Genomic DNA, 27,576 nt, shown 5'->3' on the forward strand with positions numbered 1-27,576 from the left:
AGGGTAGTGGCCTACTGATGTTGAAACATAGTTTCTTCTGCTGTGTAAGGAAAAAAAATATTATTGTAATCCTTTTATAATACCTAGGTTAGCTTTGTTAAGACTCATAAAGGGCGTCTAGTTTTAAGTGTGTACACTAGGTGAATGGTACAACCTGGTTTTATAAAGGTTTCTGTTTGATCACATGTCTCTGATATATTTTGTTAGTGGAAATGAGAAGAGTATGATATTAGTCTCTTAAAATTTTATCTTAGTAGAAGATGCTCTGATAGCTGTTGCCTGGTATGGGAGTAAAGCGCTAGATTTAGTTTTGCTGCTGTACCGGGAGGAAGGTAAAGGATGTAATTTCCTAAATGCTGTCTTTAACTGAGAAGGCTGGCTTGGCAACTGTGATATATATGAATATATAAATTTGTGCTTTTTTGAGAGGTGCGTTGCATGTTTGTTTTTAAGACCACGCCATTTGGGATTTACAAGGAAATGCCCTAAATACATTAATAAATGTGTAAGGAGAATTGGGGAAGGCTTGCTGAAAAATAATAACAGTCCTTCTTAAAGAGATATACTGGCCAATAAGACAAGTAAAGTTGCTTCCCTCAAGTGATAAGCAATTTGTGTAATCTCCTTGCTTAGGGTTGTCCAGGATATGTTTTTGCCAGCTCAGGAAGCAGAAGAAAGAAAGTTTCAACAATTTGTAAACATTACCACCCTCAAGAATCTCTGTGAACACAAGGGTGAGATAAGGCAGGCTGGAGCACTGGTCACACTGTTTATTTATTCTGCTGTCCTGCAGTCCCAAGTGTGCTGAAAAACACCAAGTCCGTGTTGAGTCCGGCCCAGAAATGTGAAGGTTTCACTCAGCATTGGGCAAAGGGGCCTCTGCAGACAACTATCTGTCATTAAAGAACATTAAAAGAATTGAGACACAAGATCAGATTTTCTTTGATGGGACGTGCAACTGTGGTGATGTTCAAAAGAAGGTCATTCCTGCCCTTTAGAGCAGGGTGGTATCACTTGGGTTTCTGATGGATTTTTATCAGTGTTGATGTGAGGAAATGGCTTTCCCAGCTGATAACATCTTTGACCGAGTTTCTTGAACCCTTGACCTTTATCAGTCAAGGTATATATTGAATCACCTTGTTAAAAATAAATCTCAAAACAAGTTACAAGGAAAAAAAAGTCAAAGGACCATGTTTTATCATATTATTTTACTCAGAATGCTGCATTATTTTTTACAATTTGGGATTTTTATTGAAATTAGAATAGCAAATTTTTAAGAAATGCCTCTATAAAAGCTACACATCAAGCCATCTACTCATGTTCTGGGTAACCTTACTGCCCTCAGCACTCTAAGAAAACAGGTAGATCAGTTAAATTGCTATGTATTGTTGTTGGGTGTTGCACCCTCCAGGTAGCTCAAATGTACTCGCAGGGCTCAGTAAAGATGTCCATGTTAAACTATGAGTTTGGCTTGAACTGTGTCCGTCACCACAGAAATGCGTGGTGTTAACAGAAGGCTGGAACAATATGATTGTTCTCTCAGTAAAAGTTAAATTATGTTCCATTTCCAGGATTGTGATGCTCCTGTAGATGGAGGGGACTTAAGGTAGTTGAACTGAGGACTAAAGTTGCAATTTGGCCAGACCATCAGAATTCATACAAAAGCATTATGTGATCATGAATCCTTGGAAAAGTGGTTGACCATCTTCTCTGCCTGATGAAAGTCTCATCATACCACCTTTTCATCAGATTTTAACTGAAAATTCTTCAGGAACTATCAGTTTTCTGTGAATGGTGCTTTGGGAATCACTTATTTAGGGGATCTTGATGTTTCTTGCCTGGAAATAACTATGCTTGCAGCTTTGTGAGGCATAGCATCGTTAAACATGGGGCTTTATGTGGTCTTGAAGACAAGTAGACTTGTACAGCATCTCCAGTGGATTTCCCTATCCCATTGTGATTAATAAAGATTCTGAAAGTGAAATCTTGGTGTACTGTAACCTAGCTATAAGGCTACATTTGATCATCCTCTAATACAGAGGTAAGCTTTAGGTATAGTGCTGTGTCAAGTCTTGCACATGGCAAATGTAGAAGTTAGTATTTTTTCTGAATGAAAAGGAGTGTTAATTTTAATCAATTAAAGAATGTACATCTCTTCATCTCATGCAAGTGTGTTCTGCCAGCAGAAGTCCTTTGTCAAATCCTGCTTTAAACCATGCAGCTGCTGGAAGTGGAGGCTGTAAGATCAGAGTTGTTGAAGTTGGCGGATATTAGAGCTTGTAGTAAAGATGATGTAGGTCAGTGCAAGGAAAAACTATGTCAGGGAATCCTTATCTGAAAATACTCTCTGGCTTTTTGTTTGCTTTGTAATGTCAAAGCAGGGTCAAGAATGTGATCTGTATAGACAGTTTTGAACGTTTTGGGTTTTTAACAAGAAAATGTTCTTTTGATGTGTAAGTCCCATATGAGGAGGTAATGCCTCTTGGTAAGCCAACTGATAGAGCTGGGAGGTGGGCAGGAAGATGCTTTTTGCATTTGGCATAATAAATTTATTTCCTGCCTCTATGAACCTTGCCTCTTGGAACCACCACAGCAGTAGTGATGTTACTGCTACTTTTCTCAGCTGAAGAAGTGTATAATCTGCATATTGTTCTTTCTTGGGGTGGGTTGGGGAAGCAACCTGTCAGACCAGGGATAGATTCCCCAGGGGAATTTTGGTGGGTGTATGTTTGGGCACGGCATAATGTAAAGTGTATGGGATGTTGAGGAGGAGGCAACATGCCATGTCTTTGTGTCATGTTGTTTCTATAAGAGAGGCCATGCTGGGAGTAGGAATTGCACCTCCTGGTTGTGTTTGAGTTGTGTTTTCAAACTCACTTCCACAGCACTTCAGGTTAGAAACTTTTTTTTTTGCCTCATTTTCTCTGGAAAAAAAAAAAAAAAGGGTTTCTGCAAGGATTCTGCCCATTCAGCCATCCTTCCCAGAAGCATTTAGATACTTTGGTACGTTTGCAGAGCATGAGTCTGCAGGTTAGAATAGAAAACATAATTAAGTGGGTATCAGTGGTTGGTTCAAGTGAGAAAGGCGAATATGGTATCTTTGAAGGAAAAGCCTGCAGCATCCACCCCAGATCTCTGTTGTGGCTGGACCGCTGCATCTCAGGTCAGCACACGTGCACTGGTTGACATGCGTTCGTGGCATGAGCATCAGCATGTGCTGTTTCTTTCCTGAGTTGACAGAGTGGGGAAACGTAGGGCAAAGAAGAGGAGAAAATGGTGGGGGAGTTAGTAATTGAAGGCAAAGATGGAGCTGAGGGGGTTGGAGTTGGCTTTTGGGGTAGATGAAGGATGATAACATTACATCATCTCTGGACAGAACATTTGGGAAGGCCAGTAACTCTTGGTCTGCAGAGACCGTCATCCTACTACACAGATGGTTTAAATCCACGGCACGTGTGTGTGTGTATATATATATATTAGCAATTTTTAATTTATTCCATAAATGAAAAAGGTAGACTTTTACTACTTGCTTACTTGAAATACTTCATGATAAAGAGAACATGGGGACATCGTCAGAAATTCATTTTAGAAGATACAATACAAACACGTATTTTCTTCTGTAGCTTCACAAAGGCTCAAAGGGGAGGGGGAAATCCCCCAAATGCTGTATTGAAGGAAACAATTTAATATGATTTGATAAAAGAAAATATTTAGAAAATAAAAGAATTGCATCTCAAGAAAATGAGAGCTGGGGTGCACAATGTCTTGTTGTGTTACTTAAGGCAATGAGATTTTAAAGTTTACCTTATGTGCCATGTATATTGATTAAATACCAAATATATGGTGGCCATTTCTAACCATCATTTACTGTATTGATTTGTCAGCAGTGGAACTGTAATAAAAAAAGCTATTGATTTACTGTCCTTATTTGCTTATGGGCTTTTTATTAATTTTACACATTGTTTCCTATTTCTAGGTTATAATTTTTATGTGTTTTTTCCCTTTAAGTCAAGCCTGGTCCTTTCTGAAGTTGGAAAAAAGGAACAAATCAAGGAAAAAAGGAAGGAAGCCATCAGCTGCTTCTTGCCAGTCCTTACTGAGCGACAAAGGCTGCGGAAAGAATGGACAGCAAGGTGAGAAATTTTTGAAAAACAGTGAGTTAATAAAATTAGAAACAAGTGTATCAGTTATACTCCTCAAAATTCTCTTGACAGGGGGCAAGTTGACCCTCAAAAAAAAAAAAAAAAAAAAAAAGTCAAAATTTTTACTGATTAAGTAGTATTTTTCCTTGAATGGAATAGTCAGTATTTCCGTTTCTGATCTCAGTTACTTTTTGGGGTAGAATGTTCTGTGCTTATATAGCGTAGTCTATTGATAATGGCTTGATAGGCATATTATATATTTGAGAACTGGTGTCACTTTACATGCCCTAAGGTTTTCCTTATATTGCTGACAATGTGTGTGCTCATAGCTACCTGGCTGCTCTGTCCTCTTCATGATCCTCACATGGTGTCCTACTGGTGTTAACTGGGTTGTGTTGGGTGAGATTGGCCTAACTTGAATTATTCAACTGAACTCATTGCCGTGGTAATAAATCAGGTGACGTTGTTAACTATTTTTTAAAGTTGCTTATGTTTTTATTTGACAAAGTTTGATACTGGATTGTAGTTAAATGAATGGATTTCAGAAACTACAGACACATCATGCTTCTAGTTTGTTCAGAAATATGTGAATTCAAAAAAGAGAATTTCCTCTCTATGCCACCTTCTGTCCTTTTCTTTAGCTGCTAAATGGGTTGACGTACCTTTTTCATGTCTGTTTCTGAAAGCTATAGATTTAAACTCGTTTAATTATCTTTTTTCTTAGACTTAGAAATTTTATGTCAATACTATATATATGATAATTTTCTACCTAATGTATGGATGTTCTGTGCTTACAATTAAATAAGTTTGTAGTCTTAAGTATTTTTGAACGAAATTTTGTTATCAAAATTAGCCCTTAATTGGTAAATGTGGTAAATGCTCCAGGTGAGGGAGTTCTGTGTTTGGTAATGTATAACTTCGAAAAGTTCTTGAAAATGCTATGAGGTTCACTTTAAAAAGTTAATTGTAGATATTGGATCTGACACTCCAGTGGCTTTGCTGTTCTCAGTAATTACAGTGAGTGGACTTGAAACATTTTAGAAGCTCTAGATAAAAATTGAACATTATTACATAGTATTATTAGACAAATTAGAGGGTGTGTTTTCCAAGTCTTCATTCTGATGAGTATGGCATGTTAATTTGTATACTAATCAGTTAAGACCTCAGAGTGGAAAAGAGCTTAGCAAGGTGAGTCTTGTATTATCATGTGGTTTTTGTTTATTCCTTTTTGAGGAATTTGGGGGATTTCTTTGTGGGGTTTTGTTCCCTCTATCACCGTGCTTACTAAATAGTGCAAAGGCTTTGGCTACATTGAAAATGGAGGAAATCACTTAAGGCTTCTCCATGGGACACATGCATCTTTGTTGTGAACTGGAATAGAAAGTTTCCTAGAGACTGGAAAAGGCTGAACAATTCTGATGAGGGAAGTGTCTTTTTAGTGTTTGTTTAGTTTAACAATGATTTCCTAATATCCAAAGTCATCAAGAATCATGACAACAGGGGTCATTTAAAAGTACGGTGGGTTCCAGTGTCCGTGGCCTCTGCTCACGCTGCGATGGAGGCTGGAGCAGCGTTGCTGTCGCAGACAGAGTCTCGTCTCTGAAAACGCTGAAGTTCTTGGTTGGGGGTGGGGAGAGGCACAAGCAGACAAAGTGCAGGCCTCCTTCAAGCCAAGCACCTGAAAGAACATTTCAAGAGTATTGTGCCTTGCAAGTTTTGAAAGAAAGTGTCCTTTGAGTATTAAGTATCCATAATCCTCCTTCTTTCCATTTGATGTTTCCCATCCCAGCGACCTATCTGGAAGTCTCATCCATATGATCTGCATAAACAGTCTGTTACCGTACACCTCACTCTGCTTCATCAAAGCTTTGGCTCGATGTCTGGAATGAAGCGCTGACTGGGGTAGCCATCAAGCATACGGTGGTGGAAGTTATAAAACGTCCGCTGTGGTACTAGCAGGGCTGCCCATGTTTTAGAGATCAGTCTATTGTGTACTTTGGAATTACATGAGAAAAATGTGCTTGGACAGGAAATAATTAGCACTTGTCAAAGGGCAGGCAATAGGTTACAGTATTTTACTTTCAACAGGCTATCAGGGGATCAGCTAGATTAGATAATAGAATTTTTTTCCTCTGGAAGTTAAATACAGACGACTCTAATTAGCTTACATTGTGCATTAGAGAGCACATTATGCAGAGTACAACTTCAAGAAATTTAGGTCAGTGAAGGGAGGGCAGCTGGCAAAAACTTTGCTCTGCACTTGGTATTTGTAAAGTTCTGTGGGTATTCTGTTCTTTCATGGGCTTTATTTGTGTCATTGACAGCTTAAAATAAAAACAAACCTTGCTGGGAGCTGTTAATACAAACTAATTCAACTTGTAGAAATTTAGCCTTTCTCAGAAAAAGGCATCTGAACTGGTCTGTTGTGGCTATGTATCTACTCGGATAAAGCACGTCCTTGTATTATTTAAGTTGATTCTGCGTGTTAACCAGCTGAAATTACCCCTTAAGTGTTTGTTCCAGCTCCATAGTCCAAAACATGTGGTAGTGCGCTTTATGTTATGCTTCACCGTTTCATATACTTTTGCCTCGAAGATGTCATCAGTATCTTAAGTGTCTGAGCTGGTCTTCCAGGGATTTGAGTTGTTCTGCTCTTGAGTGGTAGTGATCCAAAATACCTCAGGTAGGACTCAATGAATGTCCTTTAAGTGTTAACAGAAATGGCCCAGAGTTTCTGAAGTCCCAGATTTGTTTATACTGCATGATAATGCCTGATGGACAGGTTGTTATAGCTGTTAAAGAGCTGCTCTAGCCCTTTGAACTGACCCCTTCTCGACCTCTGCCTACACAAGGTCGCTCTTCGGCTTCTCTAAAGCAAAGGGAACCTTCGATTCTACTGTAACAAATAGAGGGGAAAGGGAACAGCTGTGGATTTGGGACTAACCATGCAAACCTGGGTAGACTTTTTAGGGTCACTGTATGATAATGAAAATTGTTACCAAATTATATGGAAATTTAACAGCAATAGTAGGAAAGAGAGGGTGGAGTCTAATGCATTGGGTTTGATAAATGAAGTGTGAAGTTACCCATCTGGCTCTAGACAGCCCTCTCTTTCTCTACGAAAGAGAAACATTTAAAAATAACCATGGTACATCTAGAATCAATGACCCATACAGAGAGCTGGAATAGATCAAGATTTAATGGTGGCTGTGGAAGAAATTATCATTTGAAAAGTGAGACAAAGGATGAAAAAGTACAGTTCAATATGTGCACCTGATTCATTTTCAAAAAAGGCCTTAATATTTTTAGCCTGTTGATGATGTTATTGACTTTTTTTATTTTACTTTTTAACGAGAACCAGAAAAGTTGTTATATCATAAAGAAATGGTAAAAAAAAGTACTTGAATTTCAAAAGATGTTGTGCTTTACCTGCTCAGTAGATGCCCAAGAGAACTAGACAGTATAGTTCAGTCAAAAATGTATCTTTTATTTCTCCTAATAGAACTTGTATCGTGTTATAATAATAGTGTCTTCAATGCCTGCGTGACGTACTCCACTTAATTGCTAGTAGTCTTTTGCTATATTTTTCGTATGGATACATTTACTACCAAACTAATTTGTCATCAAGAAATCAGCAGTAGATAAATTTAAAGGATGGTGTTTAATTACATCGAAATTATTAACTCCTAGGAAAAAACAAGTGGCTAGTTAAACCATTACTAAAATAAGTATTCTTCATGCAAAAATTTTATTAGTCTAAAATGGTTTTCTTTTGACATAGACTCTGATGTCCATTTTGCTGTTTCACTAAGTGAAATTGCACAATTTCTCTTTGGGGAAATTCAGCCAGAAAATGTCAAGTTTTGGAGACAGACATAATGAAGTGGAAAGATAGGAAAAATAAAATTATTTATGATGGTTGTGTTTTTATAGTTGTGCTGCTTAGTCAAATTCTGAAATCTTAAGTTGTCTCTAAGTCATCGTGTTATGACAATTTGACATAGTGAAAACAGAATAAACATTCAATAAATAATTTGGACCACAATAAAGGCAAAATTCTTCTGGTTCATGAGATAATCGATTAACACTTTTCTGCCGTTTATAATTGGTAGGAATCAGTAGCTTAAAACCTTGTTTTGTTGAAATAACACAAAGAAAAAAAACCTATTTTATGCGGTCATCCTACAACCCATAATATTTTGTAGATCAGATGATTGTTTTTTTAGAATTGTTATATCCTTCCATCTTTGCACAACACTTCAAAAAAGAACCCCTTACTCATGGCAAATTATGTAAGTTTCAGGTTTCAAGTCAAACGTGAGCTGTAATTCCTTAGTTTTTTGCCTTTGTCAAACCCCTTCTAAGATCTCACGATTTTGACATAACGATGTAAAGGTATTTTTTTTTCTAGCTACAGTGAACACTTGTCAAACTACTGAGACAGTCTTAGCGCTTAGCAGTGAAATCTGGTTTATTATGTGGGTAGTTATATAGGAATTTGAATTATAAGTACATAGTGTGACAACTGAGTCCTAACCTGTCATAACACTGTTGGGTTCTGTAATAAGAACAGTGATGAATATGAGCGTGGAATCCTAAAAAAGTATGTAAAATGAGAAACAAACAGGACAACTTCTATATATATAAATTTTTGTTTTGAATAAGAAGTTAATTCTTTATACACACACACCCCTCTTGGAATTTTAGATCAGATCTAAGAAGATAATTGAGGCAGATCTTACTGTTTTTAGCTCCAGTAGGAGAAAGTTATGTTGACGTAAAGGAGGAATGTATATCTTTCTTAACCCATGGACTATTTTTCTGTTACAGAAGTTAGCCTGGGCTTTGGGAAGTTTGGAGCAGTTGTTTTCCTTCTTTCACAGACTTTTTGTATTTTTCAGGATCTCACTAAATGCTAATTTTTAAATGAAATGTGGTAGTACTGATTGAAAAGACTGGTTGACAAATACTGAACTTTTTTACACTCTCACAAGCCTGCCAAGGTGATAAATATATGAAATATAGTGAGCCCTTTAGAAACTTCTGCGATAGGAGCTACACGAGTTCCAAAGATTTAACAGACAAATTGTGGAGATATCAAAGTCTGATAGAGAGTGAGGGGAAGTAGTTGGGTGGTTTAAAACTTTTGTGGTGGTTTTGTGTAACATTAGAATGACAGATTTTTTTTTTTCTTTCATGTTGAGGAATCCCTGTTTCTGAGATTCTGAAGGATCTCGATAGGTACCACGGTGTGATCTCCAGTGGTAACAGTTGTCCTCTCTGGACAATAAGTGTGTCAGCTGGAATGGATACTCAATAAGTCAGCGACAGCCATAGAGAAAAAAATTTATTTATCCTTTTGAAATCATAAGAAAAAGAAAATTACATTTGTATTCTTTGCTACTCATATTTTGTGTGTGCGTGTGTACGCTCTTTAAAAGAAGATAAAACTGTTCCGCACTCAGTATGTAGCCTGAAACTGTTTTTCAGAAAGTGAATGTAGGTTGTGAGTTAGAGGGTGATGCTGAGCACCGTGTGTTGATGGGGAAGGTGCTTTCGGCAGCCTGCAGACCAGCCCCGTGACCGGAGCGAGTGCCGCGACTCAATGAAGTTGTCAGGTCTCCCGCTCCGGCATCAGCTGCCTTCGCTGACCTTTGACTTTGCTCCAGTTGCTTATTACCCAACTCCTTTTGCTTCTCCTGACCCTTCCTGTTTCCCGCCTCTGTCTTTCACCTGTGTTTCTTGTCTCGAGGAGCTTTTGAAGCAGCCAAGCTGGGGATCAATAGGTACCAGTGCTCTCCAACACAATGGAAATGCTGCCTGATTAAATGCTGCTGTTTAACCGCCCCTATTATTGCCTTTGAAACTGTCTTAGCCCTTTACCCTTGAAAAGACTTTATGTTCACAAGCTGTGGCTCCTTACAGAAAATGCTGCTTCTTACCTTGTGATGTCACTATATACACAGCAAATATGGTGCAAAAAAATGTTCTTTGGCTTAGGGACTTAATGCAAATGCTATTATAGGGCAGTCCAGTAAAAGTCGTGGAACTTCAGCTCTGTGCATGGCTTTTGTGTGGGTCAGGCTCTTTCATTACATGCTTTGTAGGAATTGTGTACTCTGAGGGTTTACTTTATCATTTTAATTTTGTTTTAGTGCTCCACTTTGGAAAACCATAGAGAGATGCATTATCCCATACCTGAATAACTACTGGATCAAAATTCTTTGACATTTCCCTTTTTGATTTCATGCTTTCTTCTTGTTATGTTAGATGGTATTTTCAAAAAATGATTCAGTGACACTGCCAAAACTGACAACTGACACAGTCCTTATTTACAGTGCAATTAAGTTTCCAAAACAAAAAATGATAAAGACTTTTCCCACACCATCAAAATGCATTTGACAAATCTTTTCTTTTTTTAGCTAAATTTCTTAGAGGTTTGACTTTATTTCACCTGGACAGGCTTTTGAAGCCATCACGGGTGACATTTCCTCGTTCATGTAAGCTTTCATGATTGCAGTACAAGAAAGATAGTTCGTGTTGTTTTTCCAGTGGTTTGACAATGATTTGTTCGCTACCACTGGAAGATCTGAATGCTGGAAACGGAGATTATTGTGTTGCCGGGCTACAGGATACTGGAGGTGGAGTAGATCAGAGGTGACAAATTTATAATCTGTGGAGACGAAGTGTCAGCCACATCATCAGCTAGTTGAACCACAAAGTAGCATTAGCATCAGCTGTCGTGGTTCCTGTAAGAGAGAAAGGTGGCTGCCAGAGGCAGGAGAAAAGGAGCAAAGCTGGGAGAATTCAGTGTGCTGTACAGTGCTCTGTAGCTGCCCATATTAGCTAATAGTCTACTGTTAAAAAATAGGGATGGTCCAGAGAATGACAAATTATCATAGGTTTATTTTGCTTTATCCACTGAGGTTTCTTTCCTCTGCAATATCAATACATGCTTTCCTTTGCCTTCAGCAAAATGTGCTAATGTCTTGGTATGTAACATGTCCACGAAACTACTCACAAACTTAGTATGACCGAAAACTTTATCTAAAACTAGATATTTAAAATTAATTGAGTCCAAAGATGAAATTATCTCTTCTGTGAAATAACAGAAGCCTTATCCAAACAGGACTTTGTTGTTGTTACCACTTTGTTACAGCTTTTTCTGTCATAAAGCTGAATTAAATAAAGATAATTTGGAGGATCTGGGTTAAATAATCTGTGTATATTACCAATACAGAAAACCAGAGGGTAACATATGGGGTTTACCTAGCCAAATTGTGTGCTTATCATGTCATAGAATGAGGCGTGAGTGAGCAGATGCTTACATAAGTTCGTGACTTAAGTCTTAAATGCTGTCAGCCTTATGTTATTAAAGTTTTTCCACATATATAGAACTTGATGGCTCCAGGGATTGGTAATGAAATACAAAGCCTTTTGTTTTCAGGTCAGTGGTTCAAATATGGTTCAGGTAGATAGTGCCAAAGACTATTCCCACTGGGTATCTGTGTTTGATGGCCTATGTAAAATGCATTGGTTCTCCAGCCCTGGTAGGCAGGTGTGTATATCACATAAAGCAACTGTTACAGCTGACACTAATTGGTGCCCTTGCTGGCATTTTCGGAGCAGCCAAAAACTAAATGAATGTAGTAACTGAGCAAGATGCTGTCAATGCTCTACACAGTCTAGACCATGGTTGTGAGGGAGTGATAAAGCCTGTGAATATCGGGGCTGACCGTGGGCAAAAAGGGGATGTCGGTCTGTTCCATTGTTCTATGGTTTGCTTGTGCTAAAAGTTATGGTAACGTATCCAGATAGCCACATGCTGCTGAGAGTCATGGTAAATTCCTGGGTGATGTCAACTGCATTGGGCGAGAGGGAAACACAGTCCACTGGGAGGTCAAAGAATGGGCTGGAGATGTTTGAACTAGGCAGAGAAACTAGGACAATCTGGAAAACAGAATTAGCTTTACTTGCTTATTTTTGCCGATGTTGAGATCTTTTGGGCATTTAAACAGTTTAATTTGGCTGTATGATTTGTGTTCTTTATTTTATCTGAATTTTCAATTCTTAATGTAGTATTACTGTGGAATTATTGTATTATAAACTGATGTTTAAAATAGCTAAAAAAGGAAGCTGGCATTTTTTATGGTTAAGATGTTGTGTAAAAATGGAGAACTTGGAAACCTGTTACATAGCATGTGGTGTTTTATTTGTCTTGATCTTCTTTTGGTAAATGATAGCAGCCCCAAGTGGGAACAGTGCTTAAAGCATATGTAATAGCAGTAGAAGAAAAGTTTATGTTGAGTAGCTTGGCCAACCGAGAACACTTCTGGAGTTATGCAACACCCCAACTTACTGCTAATTCAAAATACTCATATTTCCATATTGCTGTATTCTAGAGATTACCTATCCTGAGTTGGTGATGGAGCAGATAGGATTCATGGGTGAGAAGTGTGTTAAAGGAACATCAGCGGACATCAGTGATATAATTAGAAATTGAGAGAAATAATTGAAACAAAAAGGTATCTTGAGATGTATCAAAAAGATTAACTGAGAAACAGGCTCTCAAAATGCAGAGTTCATGGGAGAAGCCAAGAAAAAGCTATCAAGTATTTAAGTAAAAGCAGGAATACTAGAAGAGAAGAGTATTCTGTTGAGAAAACAGAGTTCTGAGAATTTTAAGAGCTACTAATAAGAGGGTGTTCCACAGTTTCTACAAGGGTAAGCTGAATGGATCTATCAGTTTTGCCTGTGGATTTGCTGGAGTCAGATCTACCTCCAAATTACAATGGAGGGCAATTTTTGTACAAGTTTAGACAATAGTCTTAAAATTTTTTGCTAGTTGTATTGAGCAAGTTGATATTTTCTCATTTTTTGTTTTCTCATATTTAGTAATGTCAGCATGTGGTCTTTCTGAGTTCTGAAAAATACTCTTATCAGAATTACTTTTGACTGCCTAGTAAAGGTGGATTTGAACAAGTGATCAGGAGATGCAAAGTCATCAATGTATCCACTCCAGCGGAGATGACTTGCTTGCCGTACAGCATGTTTATTGTAAGGCATTTAGGGTCTGATTATTTAATATTAAGCTGTCCTGAAAGCATTTTAGGTATTTGCCCTTCTTTTTATTTTTGGACATATGGATAATCCCAAAATCCAGATGTGCGTGTGTCAGGGATTGAGAGGGAGGTTGGAGGAGGGGAAAGGTGGGGATGAAAGTGGGTTTGAGAGGGACAAGGGTGCAACGTTGGAGAAGGTTTTTAACTGTTTTGCTTGCCTGTAGGTGACACTGTTGCATCATTTATCTGTACGTTTTCACATATCTTGTCCAGGGACAAAAAAAGAGTTTCATTAAGATAATTTGAGAGAGATTCAAATAAATATATTATACTAACAAGTCCTTAAGTCATGGCTTGAATGTAGAGTCTTAGACACAGGTAGATGAATTGCATGTTCTCCTTTTTAAAGATGGTAGCAGTTTATAATATTATTTCTGATTAACTAGCTCACTAGCACTGCATCTTCAGTATTCCCTTGACAGGCAAGATGCTAAAAGGATTGCTCTGCATGCTTGTAAAGACTAATGTAATAAACCATGATGATAATACACTGATGAAAAAAAAAAAAATCTTAATTTGCTGCTAAGTTATGGCAATATAAAGTTAAAATGTTTTTCTTTGCTCAAGTCGTTTAAATTAATAACGTGTGCCATTAACTGAAATCTCACAGAGGATTTTTGCTTCTTTGCCATTAAGTATGCTGGCTACAGAGAAAATGAAATATTCTATGAGGCTTGAGCAATCATCTATCTCTAAGCTACAGTGTGCCTGCTGCCAGATGTTCAGGTGCTGGTGCTGCTGCTTTGACATGTATATCTCTTCCAGGCAAAAAAACCAATATATACATCAGTCCAGGTGCAAGGTGGCCTTGCCAGCAAACCTGCCTCCTCCTAGCTGTGACACTCATCCCCTCCCCGTCAGAATGTGTACGTTAGAAGGAGATTGTAATTAACCCCTGGAAAGCACAGGTTTCACTAAAGTGATGTGCACAGTAATGATATTGTTAGCTTCCTTAATTTCCAGTTTCACCATCAATTATGCCATGTGTTTCATCCAGTTGGTGCTACCCTCCCAGTGTTAATTATAACCTACAAGACTGTTAGAGTTAATTTTATGGCAAGCATATTGTCTCTTCAAGGCTCCACAGCAGCTCATAAATTATCTTGAAGGTAAAATGTAACTTGGGGAACTAGTTATGAAAATTCCATCCATCTCGCTTAGGAGGTGCAGCTGCTACTGTCAGCTGCCTCGCTGCTGCATTGTGAAGGAATTATGGTGGGTCAGGTTGAAGAGGCGAGGCCCAGGCTGTCACCGAGGAGAAAGGCTGTCCTGGCCCTGTCAGACAAGTACCTTCTGCCGGTCCCCGGTGGGTTCCCGTTGCAGGCAGGAGAAGGCAAGCGGTGCAGGTGGATGGTCCCCGAGCTGTCTCTATTCATTACTTTACAGAAACTTGTTTTAGGTAGGCAGGTACGGAGACCTTTTCACTGTTGTCATAATGTTAGGCATCATCTGCAAAGTGCAAGATAGATAACTCTATAAATAACTGCTGTTCTGTTGGGCTGCGGCAGTGGAGAAAAGATGATTAGTGCTGGAGACGCACATGAAATAGCTCGCTGGTTTGTAAAATGACTGTTGGTTTAATTGTAGCAATAGCTTGGTTTGGAAGAGCACAGCTGTTCGCTTTTATTTCGTGTGCACAATACGAGGAGGTGCAATTTCACTGCTAAGTAATTTGTGTTGGAGTTGCACATTAAATAAATTAGCATGGGTTTATTTTTGATTATTTATGACATCTGTGTGTGTGTGTCCTGTATTTTGCTGAAGGAATTGCGAACAGTTTTTTTCTTACAAAAAGAAAAAAAAAAGAAAAAGAAAGCAACTCACTGCTCAGAACAATGAGCTCAGCATTTGGTGCTATTTATATTTTTGTAGTATACTTGTATCATTACTATAATACCTTATTCTGCTCTTTGTAGCAAAAATACAAGACTGCTATAAAAACACCTTATTCTGCTGTCTGTTCTTTTAATATTCTATATTTCAATAGTTTGAAATTATGTCAAGCTTTGGGTGTTCCTTTAAGAATGAAGCCGAAGTACAAATCAGGTTTCCTGAGAGGCTTTTTTTCTTCCACTATTTTACCTTTCGAAAGGACTTTTGTGTTTACAGTGGTGTTTCCTAACCTCATTTACAGCTGGGAGGGCACATGAGAAGGGACCCTGAAAGCTGATACTTAATGCATTTCCATAGGCAACCGCTGTGCAGATGTGAATGTACAGAGCCATTGTGAATGAGGAAATGTTGTGAATTCAATTGGGGAGAAAATGAGCAAACACAATAATGAAAACCAGCAGGGATAATGTATTTAAGTATCTGTTGTGCATTTGTTTTGACAGTCTTCATTTAGCTTGGTATTTTTGATCATTTGTTATACAATGAAGAAAACTTTTTCAAAATATTGCGGACTTTGTTAATTGCACCTTCTATATGTTTGCAAAGTGGGGAAAAGAAAGGCTGTTGAGTGTGTATTAGTACACCTCTAATGTATTGCATTATTGCTTTTCCCCTGGAATTTACAGTGAATATGTTTTGTGGTATCTTTTAGAGGTCCATTCTTTTTGCAGAGTCAACAGTTGCATTTCATTGTATTCAGAGGAGAAACTCGTAAGTTTCAACTGCTCACAATCCTGTATTTCCATTTGTTTAGTTATTTGAAGGGAAGCTGTGCATTAGGCAACAATGTAACATTTATTTTGCTTAAAATCATGTGGAAGTATCTTCATTATCATTGTCATCATCCTCTCAGATTGATTTTTACACCATTGCTGTATTGCTGAGTTCAAGAGACTTCCTCTGGATTTCAGTGTAGGTGAGAAGAGAATCGGGGCACAGGTCCTGGTGTAAATATCCTTCACATTTTCCTATGATGCAATCTCTGACTTTTATTGTGATGCTACTGCAGAAAGACGCATCCGATTGGAAAAGTTTTTGATTTTTAATTTGGCACATAAAATGGTCATTACCAAAGTAATTATCTTTTACGTATAAGAAATTATTTTTGTGGATTCAATAAGAAAGCCTTCTTCAAAAGAAAGTGCTTTTGTTTCTTGGCTCTTGCCAACTTCAGTAGCAAAAGCTGCATTTGGAAAGCAATAGATCTCTTTGGTATTGCAAACTTGATTTTTAGGAAGGTGCATTAAAGTAGCTGTAAAATAATGGGAGAAAGGACAACTTTAAGAGTTGGATCCAGACCACTCGCTTGTTGAAGGCAGACACACTTAAAAAAAAACGTTGCTCTTTCTTACTTAACATGTTTCTTTTATATCATTAATCCAAGAAGAAAAGAGATTTTCAGAATAGTCTGAATACCAGGTAGTCATTAGATTCAAAAAAACATTTGGAAGAAGAGGGGGTTGTTTATGACTTTAGAATTTAGACTTCTTTTGTAAAATAAGTAATTTAAAAGAGCACAAGCTCAAATGAAATATGTTTGCCGATTAAGTGCACTGTCAGCCAAATGTATTTCTAACAATAAAAATAATTACGTAGTGCATATATGTAAATATAAAAGAAATTGAATTGGTGTTAGTTTGTGCAGGTCACTGTTGAATCTTGGTGCTTCAAAGTGTATAAAGAAAACATAATTTTTAATATTGTTGTAATAGGAATTTTTTTCTTTATTTTCTGCTTGTGAATAAGTTCCAGTAGTGGGAAGACCTGTGTGCATGTTGAATCCTGTGGAAGCAGTGGAGCACTGTATGCAGTTGACCATTTGCTTATTCAGTTTGCCCATGAAAACAAGTTATCAGTAGAGCTTCTCTCTGTTTGGGTACTCTTATATAGTACATATTGATGTGAAATAATTTTTCTTTTATTTGACAATATTCTGATCTATTTGCTCTCGATGTGTAAGAGCCATTTCATAATTTACCTTGGGTGAGAAGTTTCTGAGTAGGACTGCTAGACTACCCAAATACTATGCACATTTTATTGTGTAATTGAAGTACATGATTAAAAAGTATCAAGCTTGATATGTGTTTACTTCCTGGCTCAACAGAAGCACTAAACAAGTTAATTTCAAGAGCATATATAGTCTCTTTGAAGTAATATAGCTGCAACAAAATAGAATCACGTTTGAATTTTCCTGAATTCAATGCAATTGACTTTCAGTATATGTTTGTCTTCTAGCATACATATAGCTCCTCTTGTCATTAGTCCTTCGGTTTAACTATGCGCCCAGAAGTACTACTTTGAAAAGACAAATACTTGGCTTGATGAACTTGGACTATATTTAGGGATTTTTCCCTCTCCACAATGTCCTTCTGTAAAAGGAAATACTCTTGGTCTGTGTTCAGAGTGTTTGAAAACATGTGAACCAAGCAAGCAAAACAAAGAAAGAACCCCCAAACAACCAACAAAAAAACAACAACAAAAACCCTTTGAACTTTAGAATGAAGAAAATGCTGACTGACCTTTTCTGTGCACTCTTAATTGCTAACTGATACGGAAAATACGAATCCTTCAGCTTTTACTCATTTTTATGTTTATCCTACAAAATAAACTGTAAGAAAGCAACATACTGTCAAATATCAGAAGAGGTTACGTTTTTAAGTGTACAGCTTTTTAAAACATACCCATTATTATGAGGTGCAATTGATGAACACAGAAAAATTATTTTGTTTGCCTGCTCAAAAGCCTGCCCTTTATTTCAGCATATTATTTTTCTGTGTCACACACCAAAAAACCCTACAAGATTTATTGGCATTTGTGTGGAAAAAATGAAAAGATTTTCATGTTTTGTAAGAAACTTAATACACTCTCACAGATGGCCCAGCTCAGGTGTGATTTTAATTATGAGATAAAACAAAGCCCAACACAGTAGGAAGTAGTCTTAATAAACGGCCTGAAGCTTTTGTCTTCATGTGTCAAAAAGCCTTTTTATTGCGTGATGAATTTTTTTCTTTACTAACTGTTTCTAAAAATGCTTGAAAAAAATACAAGGGCTTCCAAAGTTCAAGTGAATTGTTTTGGTCAAGTAAAGAAATAAGGCTTATTTTTTCCATTTCTTTTTCCTTCCCAATAAGTTTAGACTTCTCTGACAAGTGATCGAAGAAAAAAAGCATTAGTAATAGTTAAACCTTCAAGAACATAAATGCTTTATTTACAAATAAAACCATTTTCTAATTAGATGTTGCCCTTGTTTGTTAGTGTATCACCTTGGTTAGAAGTAACAAAAACTCAGAATTTGTTAACCCTGGCTTAAACTGTGCTATCAGAAACTAATAATAATTTAAATCCTGCTATGGTATTCAGCCTTCATTATTAAAACCCAAAAAGTATGATCCTGTTGTTTGATATTACTGATATATTATAATAATGTTGTACTGCCTGTCTTAGTGGGGAATTATGAGGACCTCATGTTAGGACCTCAGTGTTCCTGACATAGTTAATTATCCATAGATAATGGTTTTCAGCAGTAGCTGTTCAGAACATCACAACCTCACTGTTAAGGGCTTAATAAATATTTGCAGACTCAGGTGCAGAGCACCTATGTGCTGCTCTGCAGTCACCAACAGCTGGGGCTTCTCTCCTGCGCGATGCATCACGGACAACGTCTCATTTATTGCAGCAAACCTAATGGTGCAAATGGCAAGCTTTATGGCCTGGGTTCTACTGCGCTAATATGTTTATTGCAGATAGGCTAACTGATCTTTCATGAGTCATTTGTCTTTTCTAACACAAAAATGTCTTAGGAAGCTGAAACTTCCAGGGTCCGTTACTCAGATGTTTTGTATATTGATTAAATTATTTAAAACTTCATTTTAGAGTGTATAACCACTATCACCACCCATGCTGGAAGGTGGAAAACTAAAACCAGATGGTTGACAATTGAATTCTCTGTGTGAGCTTACTTTTAGAGTACAATTATTGGTAATAATTATTTCAATTATAGGACATTGAAGAGAATGAGCGTAATGAGCTTTTGTAAGTAATACAGGTTGGGATTTCGGTAGTTTTTGTTTTGTTTTGTGTTTTTGTTTTGTTTTCTTCTGTGTGGTTGAATACATCTCCTGGGAGGAAGTATCCATAAACTTCAGGTAGCTGTGCGTCACCCTAAACTGTGACTTGGAATATTGAGTGATTCCTATAGAATATCCTATCTTTAATCGCTGTTGAATAATGGAGTGAAAGAGGAAATGCTGGGTTTATGTACGTGGAACTAAACCACGTTCAGAATGAGGCATTCTAGCAGTGGTTTAACTTTTGTGGACTGTGATGAGGAGCAGTCAGGGAGTGTTTCTGTCTAACAACACAGGGACAACAATGTTCTGTATGGCAGGACAGAGTTCCAACCAGAAGCTCAGCCTTGTGACCCCTGCAGGGAGCCAACAGCGGCAGGGATGCCCATGGTCTTCATCACTGTGTTCTCTCAGGTCGGTTAATATTTCGTATTTTCCTCAGAGCACTAGCTCTTAAGGACCCGTGTTTGTGTGTCTCAGCTTTCGCTTGTTACAGAGCTGCTAAGAGGGACTTGATAACCTGTCTTATAAAAGCATTTAAATAGATATATATGTACTTTAGGTGTTTATAAACACACATATGCTTGTGGTTTCTGGAACCTGATTGACAGCTTTTGTAGGCTTAGGATTGTTAGCTACGGAAACACAATGGAAAAGACTCAGCAATTAATAACAGGGTTTTTTATTAATTAGCTTGTAAACTGGGAATATTGTGAGTTACAGTACTGTGTTTTCAGTATAGAAGCATCCCTCCCCACCCTGCCTGCCTTTCTTTTTTTCCTTTTCCTCATGGGCGAAGTATGTATGCTAACGGTATTTAAAAACGTTGGGAGATGCAGCCTCTACTCTGAACTGGCTCTTGTATTCCTGGTCAAAATTTTGAATGCATGCAGTTTTGGATATGGAGCAGCACTGCACGCTGAAGCTTATTATTTGTTTATTCTAAATGTTAATATACCTCTAAGCATCAGCAGGGAAGTTCCATCTTAATTGGAAAATAAAAACAATGTTGCACCATTATTACATCACCTTAGTTTAGAAAATAGACTATCTCCTTATCTATTTGTGTTATATTTTAGGAACAAAAATAGTAATTTGTAACTACTATAATGTATGAAGTAGCTATAGAAAATATTTTGATTGACTCATATGACACAATAGAAGTAATACTTGAAAGGTTACTCAGCAAATTCTTTTTGTATTCGGTCAAAAAAAACCCCACAACTTCATGTTTTCCCCATATATGTCAGTGCTTTCAAAAAAAGTCTTAAGGGGAACTATATATACATATAAATATTTTTTTTCCATAAGTTTTCTGCTTCCTCTGTCACACTGCTATCTATGCATCTTTGGTCCTAATTATTTTTCATTTTTGGAATTTAAGAATTATATTATATTAATTTATCTCTCTTCTAGTCATATTCATCACGTATTATGAGAAGGTATAATAGCAATAGTTATCTGTAATATGTTAAAAATGGTGTATTTGAAGCTCTGGATCATGTGCTGAGTGTGGCAGGATTTGGAAGAATAGTGCGTGGTCCGTTATAGTCCAGTTTAGGCAGGAAAATGATCCTTGTCTGTCCTGGCCCGTGTGCATCACCCACTGTAATTCTCAGCTTATACAATTCCAAATGCTCTATTGATATTTATGTTTTCCAGGATTTTGATAAAATCAACTATTGATGGGTAAGAGTAGCAATGATCATTGCATTGATGGGTGGGTGCCTTGCATGGTGTGGCTTGCCGTGATCCTCAGCACTGCTTGGCCTGGGCTCCAAGACTCTTGTAGCTGGTTTCAGGTTGCCATACGCATGAATTTTATTATACTCGCTATCCAGCAAATGGTATAGTGACTGCAGGAAGCTTTGTCAGTGTTAATATTATTGTGAGCACTATGTTTCAACTGAAGTTGTGATTATGATGTTGCTTATTCAGATACCGGTTATGACTTTAGTACAAACCTGAAGGAAGGAATTTTCATTCCAGTGTGCATCCTTTGTGCAATAGATTGTCTTTCTACTTGTTAATCAGATTCTGCTGATTGACTCGAGTGAAACAAAAGCTGGCAATAGGATCTGTTTTACTCCCACAGATGCTGGGTTCTCCTTCCACGCTGGGTGCAAGCATTACTGATGGTCCAAATGTCAGTAGCATGTCACTAACATGGCCTGGCTATCTGGCCAAGAATCATTAATGTCAGATTAAAAAAAAAAAAAGTTTAAAAAGGATGCTGGGTTTAAGTGGTGATAGACTGTCAGTTCTAAGTGTTATGTCTCCCCATCAAGCAGAAGACACAATGGCAGAGCTTGCTTCCCCTAGTTTTTAATGGTACAAGCCTGAAAGTTGCCTGAAAAGCACACACATGACTGGCTCTAGGATTAAAATGCAGCATTAGATTAATTTAACTGCAGTTATGTACCTTTTTAATTGAGTGCACTTTAAAATGCTGCTGGTAACCATTCTATTGGTAACCTATGCCCCTTTGAGTCATTAACAAAATGTAACTGATCCTGATCTGTTTTGGTTTTTCTGGCGGGAGTTAATCTTCAATATAATCAAGGCAAGAGGCTTTTGGCTCATGAAAGTAAATGTTTTCGATCCTTTGTTGTCAGATCCCACAATTTTCTCTACAGCAGACTTGGATGAAACAGAAAACTGATACACTGAGCCACTGGAATTGCTGTCTTGTAATTTAGAAATATCCATTTTATCCCTTATAATTTCTTCACTAAGATTCTTCAGTCTGAATCTGATATAGGTAGGAGCCAAGACAAACAGTAACCATTTATAGTCGTTCAGACCAGTTTGGATTTCACTAGACTGTAAAGCCAAATAGTTCTTGGCTTTGTTTCATGTATCTCACAAGGATAGAAAGTGCAGTTAAATTGTGGTACTTGCCGTAGCTGCCTATTTCTGTAACATCTGCAAGCTTTTATTTTCAACATTTTGAAGATGTGAAAATACTTGTGTGATAAATGCTCTTAATTTACCAGCTGATGACCTTGTCAGAAGGTCCTTTAACTTTCTAGAAATAGACAAAAAGCTGTCTCCAAGCCTTCGATCAGGAGCTGGGCTGCAGAGATACCAGCGATGCCGTACATGTGCTGTATTAAGGACAGGGCAGGTGCAGATCAGTTCTGTGCGGGGCATTGCCCTTGGAGTGCTGACATTTATTAAGACTTTTGATCCTTCAAAATGCTTCTGAGTGCACAGCTATTACTACTGTTGTGTCACATGTGGTTTTAAAGAGCAAGTGCTGCAGCAGATAGTATTTGTAGGACCAAACTATGAAATTACTTTCATAATTTATTTGTGTACTTGTTCTAGAGATACTTGCCAAATAGTTAGAATAGCTTAAAGCGAGTGTGCCAGTTTCATAGCACAAGAACATGGGAAATATATTTATTTTATGCCAGGGTTCTTAGTCAAATAATTATAAAAACCATTAAAATAGACTCTTCCCTTTATGTATGTTATTGCCCTACCCCTCAACATGCATGTGCATGCATACCTGATTTCCCGGTATGTATACTGAATTGATACATGTGGAGTCCTCCCAGTAAGCAGAGTTTGCCAGAATATCATTCAGAAATTGTCTTGTCTTGCCCTGTCCTCCTGTGTTATAAATAACTTGAGATGCAAAGTAATGGTTTAATTTCTCTGTATCTCCAGAAAGGTCTCTTTAGTATAGCTTAGACTATTTATTCTACCTTAGATAGCAATTTCATCCAGGAATTGCAAAGTGCTATGTAATATATATGTAACAATGAAAAGGAGAGAAGCGTCATGTTTGCAAAATCCACAGTGAGAAAGCAGCATGGCAAAATCATTGTAATACTGACTTCTTTACAGTTGGAAGTTGTGAAAGAGTTTTAAATGTTGTCATTATCCTTTGCTGAATGCCTTTGAAATAGATGTATGTAAGCTACAGAATTCCATGACAAACTGTACAGAATGTGTCCCCCATCAGAGTGTACACGAGGATGGGACCCTTCTCGTGTGTAATTAGTTTGGATCGGAATAGATGAAATAACAATCAGTAATATCTAGTTTAAATACACGTCACAAAAATACACATTATATATTTTTCTCTCTGTCAAAGACTGTAGTAATTATTTCTTCTGTGCAACAGATTATTTCGTTTTCTCTCTTCTGCTTCTCGTAAAGAAAATGTTTGCTATGAATTTCAACTCCCAATCGCTGAAAGGAATTAAAAGACCAAGATGCTACTGACTTTCCAGTACTTTAAAAATTCACAGCAGTCGTTTATCCATATAAATGACATTTGGGATGGAAGTATTTGCCTCAGAAAGATACCTTGTGTGGATAAGATTGCAAACCAGGTATCCCAAGGGATAGCTTAAAAGCATATAGTTTTTTGAGAAGACCGTTAATACGAGTTATTAAAGCAGATGGCCTAAAATGCACATTTTGTTGAGTCAGGGTGAAGATGACATTTGAATTTGTACTCCACCAAAACTTGATGGACATTCTGTGAGTCTGTAATGACTCAGCTTTTTAAAATGTTCAGTGACATGCTTGCACCACTCCCGTATTTAAAGATAATATTGCCTATAAAATTGTATTTTGAATTAGAATTTAGTTCTTTGTTCTCTTTTTCAGATTACCTCTGAAAGCAGCTAACCAATAAATAAGCAGTTTAATGGACTGGAGCGAATAACTGCTAAATTTGGAAAGAGTTTCACAAAAATATCTCAAAATTTAAAAAAAAAAATCAGAATTTTGAAAGAATGCAGATATTTTTTTGTATTGTCTTGTTAGCTTAGAGCACTCCAGTTCTATATAGAAATAATTAAATGGATTATAAACTAAAGAATTAATAAGGAACCTTTTAGTTGCTTTACGTGTTTCACTCTGGGGATAGACAACCTTAAGATGACCTTTCCACATCTGGGGTCAAGTGCCAGCAAAAGTTATCTTAGTCTTAGTCTTCATCTGGGCTGGCAGTTCTGACAGACGTGTAAACAGATGCGAGCGTTGTTGCTAATGACAGGTGATTATAAGTGGCATGGGTGCCAAGGTAATTAAACCATGCCTTGACAGGAACATTTGGTGAAATGGTATTTCAGCATTAGAAAAATTGTTGCAATGCGTTTTTCCCTGCTAGGCTCTAGACCTGAATATCATTCATTTAGATTCTTTGGCCTTAGTACTCCAAAATCTGCTCGCTGCTTTGGATATAGAAATATTCAGTGAAGGGCAATGAGCAAAAATAGCAGGTTGACTGGAGCAGGTACATATGAATGGGGCTTTGGAGCTCTGAATTGGAGCATCTGGTTCTAAGAAGGCTTTTAGCAAATAAATACAGTATAAAAATCCAGCATGGTGGGATTGGAGATGTATTATCTTACTTTATGACGAGATAATGGTTATTGTGCCAGATTTATTAATGGCTGAATTATTGTGCTGTTCTTTGTCAAATATTTCTTCTTGGATGTCTTAACTGCTTTTACTGTTGCAAATTGTAGTTTCGAAATCCATTTTATATTTTTGTGTGTGTGAATGTACTTCACAATGAAATACAGATTATCCTCAAAGTGAAAATAATGGTTGCTTTAGAAATAATGCACTTAATATTAAAAATGTTATGGACTTCAGGCAGTATATTCTCAGGTCTTCCTGGAGCAATTTCATAGTTTAAGATTACTTTGTTTGACTTTTGGATTTCTTTCACTGATAGTAAATAATGCTTAAGTTCCATGATTCAATGGAAGCAACCTGTTTGCACTGCTGATGTTCCTTTGGTATTTGCCTCAGCCTTGAAGCTATGAGTGTTTAATATAATAATTTCAGCTAAAATTCTGGACTTCCACCAAATTTGGGAGAACAACTTCATCCTGTCTATTTTTCCTTCAGGGCACTCAGGCTGGAAAGAAATTCTTTCTCTCCCCTGCTTCATCTGGATATTGCTAAAGCAGTACAAGAAACTGCCAGAAATAGTAGACTGTAGCTAATACAAATCTTAATATTTGTACTGAACACCTAGAAAGCAGCCTTAAAAAAATCTAATAACTCTCAGTTTAAAGCTGCTTCTTAGAAATTAGGTTTTAAATATGGTGAAATCAGTTTTCAGTTACTTGAAGAGATTCAGTTAAATGACTTGTTAAACACCTATCTTCCACATTCTTATCAAAAGAAGGTAAAATTGATTTAAACCTATTAAGATCACAATGAAATTTTCAATGTACTTTGTTGCTTTTCCTTTTTTAACCGCGCCCCCATGTCCCAGTCCAAATGTCTCTGCTTTCCATCCGCTATTTCTTCTCATGAATGTGCTAATAGAGTGTTAAAGCGCAGTTCATACATAGGTAGAATTTTAAGCCCCTGGACTGAGGCAGGTGTGGTCCAAGGAAGCAGCTGAAGTTGGGGGTGGTGACAAGGGGTGTGCAGAGGTGACCTAACGAAGAGTGGTGGTAATGCCTCTCTGGACAAAAATCAATTAGGGCATCACTCATAACGATTATAAATCTGAAAAGTGGGAGGTTAACTTTGGCATTTTTGCATTTAGAATTTCTGCATGCAGGAGTGTTCCAGAGGTTTTAAAAAGCCTGTATGTTTCCCCTTGTTTCAGCATAGTAGAGGGTGTGCAAATTATCCCTCCTCTGTTTGCAGCTTATAAGTAGTGAAACTGTAGAAACAAGAAAAGGATTTGCATGTCCTGTAGTTAAGGAAGGTGTAATATTTATAAAGCCTATCAGAAATAAAATCAGTATCATCTTTAGGTCCAGTCTTAAGTGTGTGTGTTTATACACAGAGTACAGTGTGTAACTTTTTCTAAGGGTTTTTAATGTTAAGTGCAAGTAACCTTGGACCTGCCAGTTTACTTCATTTCTGCTGTTGCCTGCTAGTCCTTGAAGCAGATAAGCTATGGATTTTTTGGTTTTTTGATCCTCCATTTGCTAGACTTGCGTTATATTGTGGTTACAGTCACAATGTCAGCACATAAAATGTTAAACATCACTGGTCTGAAAGAAGCTTCCTTTGTCTTCTACTTCTGGTGCTTGGGGATTCTTTCTAGTCTTGCAGTGGTGGTTCTGTCAGTGTAATATGTCATGAAGCATTTCTCAGTAATGACAGACATTGAATATGAGTGACAGGAACTCTGACCGAGTGAAATGGGTTCAATTACCAGCAATGTAGGGTTACCTGAGATAAAACCAAATGGTCCAATTGTGCTCGTTTTTGACCCTTTGACTCCCAACTACCCAGCAGCAAAGACAAATGGCTGATTAACCATCTCCTAACCCTCCTTTTCTGTGATAAACTTGTTTGGATTTCCTTGTCTGAATAAAAATCTAAGTGTGGCGTGTTTCTAAAAGGAAATATGATAGGAAAACAATGGGTACTGATGCTAGTTATTTTTTTTTCTCCTACCGACACAAACCAGAAAGCTGTCATTCTATCTTGGAATGTATCTAGGACATAGTGTCCAGAAATCAATACAAGATAAATGATTGCTCTCTTAACCTCACCTTTCTTCTGCTGCAGCAGTTCTGTTGCTCCTGTTCACCTGTAGCCAACCTGACGCCAGAATAAATGAGAGAACCTGCCATGAAAAGTATCTTTTTGGGATTTTTTTTGTGTTGGAGGGTTTTTGTTGGTTGGGGGGGCAGGGGTTACTAGTCTGCATTGAATGCCATTTTACACTGGTTCTAGTCCAGTGCCTGCAGCTCCCAGATAGAGTTATAGCAAGCTCCCTAATTAAACTGTCGCTGTCTGCCCTCACTTGACTGCCTTTACAAAGTCATTTAACTAACAGACATTCCTGACTATTAAAGCTAGGAGCAGCATGTCTCCAGTACTGCAGATAAAATGAATGAAATTTGTTAATCTCCACTGACACTTGATCCGAGATGTTGAACTAATGCTGTTGCACCTGAACTTTTTCTTTATTGTAATTACTTCTCATGTTATTATTTCATATAATAAATTGGAGGAAAATTTCAACAGGTATTAAATTATTCAAGTTGATTTATGGATGCTGAATGAATATGACATTCATCTTGTGCATTCTTTAAAAGCACATTTCAGTGGGTGCTCAGAGCTGGATTCAAGGGTTGCACTAGTAGAGCACTGTAGTTAGAGGATGTATTTCCTTGATCTGAAAGGAATGCCATTTTGAAGTTTATATCCTTTAGTAATGAAGATAAAATTTATCTTTGTGACTTTACCCACTCTTACTTTAAACTAATACTTTGAATGAAAATTTAAGAAATTTTCAAGTAGCAAATCAAAACAATTGCATGCCATTGGTAAAAATAAGAGGGCTCAAATTACAGAGTAGAATTTGGTTCCATTTGAAGGAACAAACATTTTTTTAAAAAGGCT

At 37.3% G+C, this 27,576-nt stretch overlaps 1 protein-coding gene across 13 annotated transcripts in view; it reads left to right on the forward strand.

Moving 5' to 3' along the window:
• The window catches only part of FTO (FTO alpha-ketoglutarate dependent dioxygenase), a 431,926-nt gene that overhangs the window by 98,520 nt on the left and 305,830 nt on the right, over nucleotides 1–27,576 (forward strand). For 9 of the 13 annotated variants that reach the window (XM_065028667.1, XM_065028676.1, XM_065028666.1 and 6 more), the window contains one exon: nucleotides 4,009–4,133. In XM_065028667.1, the coding sequence (XP_064884739.1) occupies nucleotides 4,009–4,133 (125 nt within the window). Of the gene's footprint in view, nucleotides 1–4,008; nucleotides 4,134–19,544; nucleotides 19,639–27,576 lie in introns of all 13 variants that reach the window. The other 4 variants (XM_065028665.1, XM_065028669.1, XM_065028670.1 and 1 more) reach the window with 1 other exon arrangement.

This window comes from Columba livia, chromosome 13, assembly GCF_036013475.1.
Source record: "Columba livia isolate bColLiv1 breed racing homer chromosome 13, bColLiv1.pat.W.v2, whole genome shotgun sequence".
In the NCBI taxonomy this organism is placed as follows: domain Eukaryota; kingdom Metazoa; phylum Chordata; class Aves; order Columbiformes; family Columbidae; genus Columba; species Columba livia.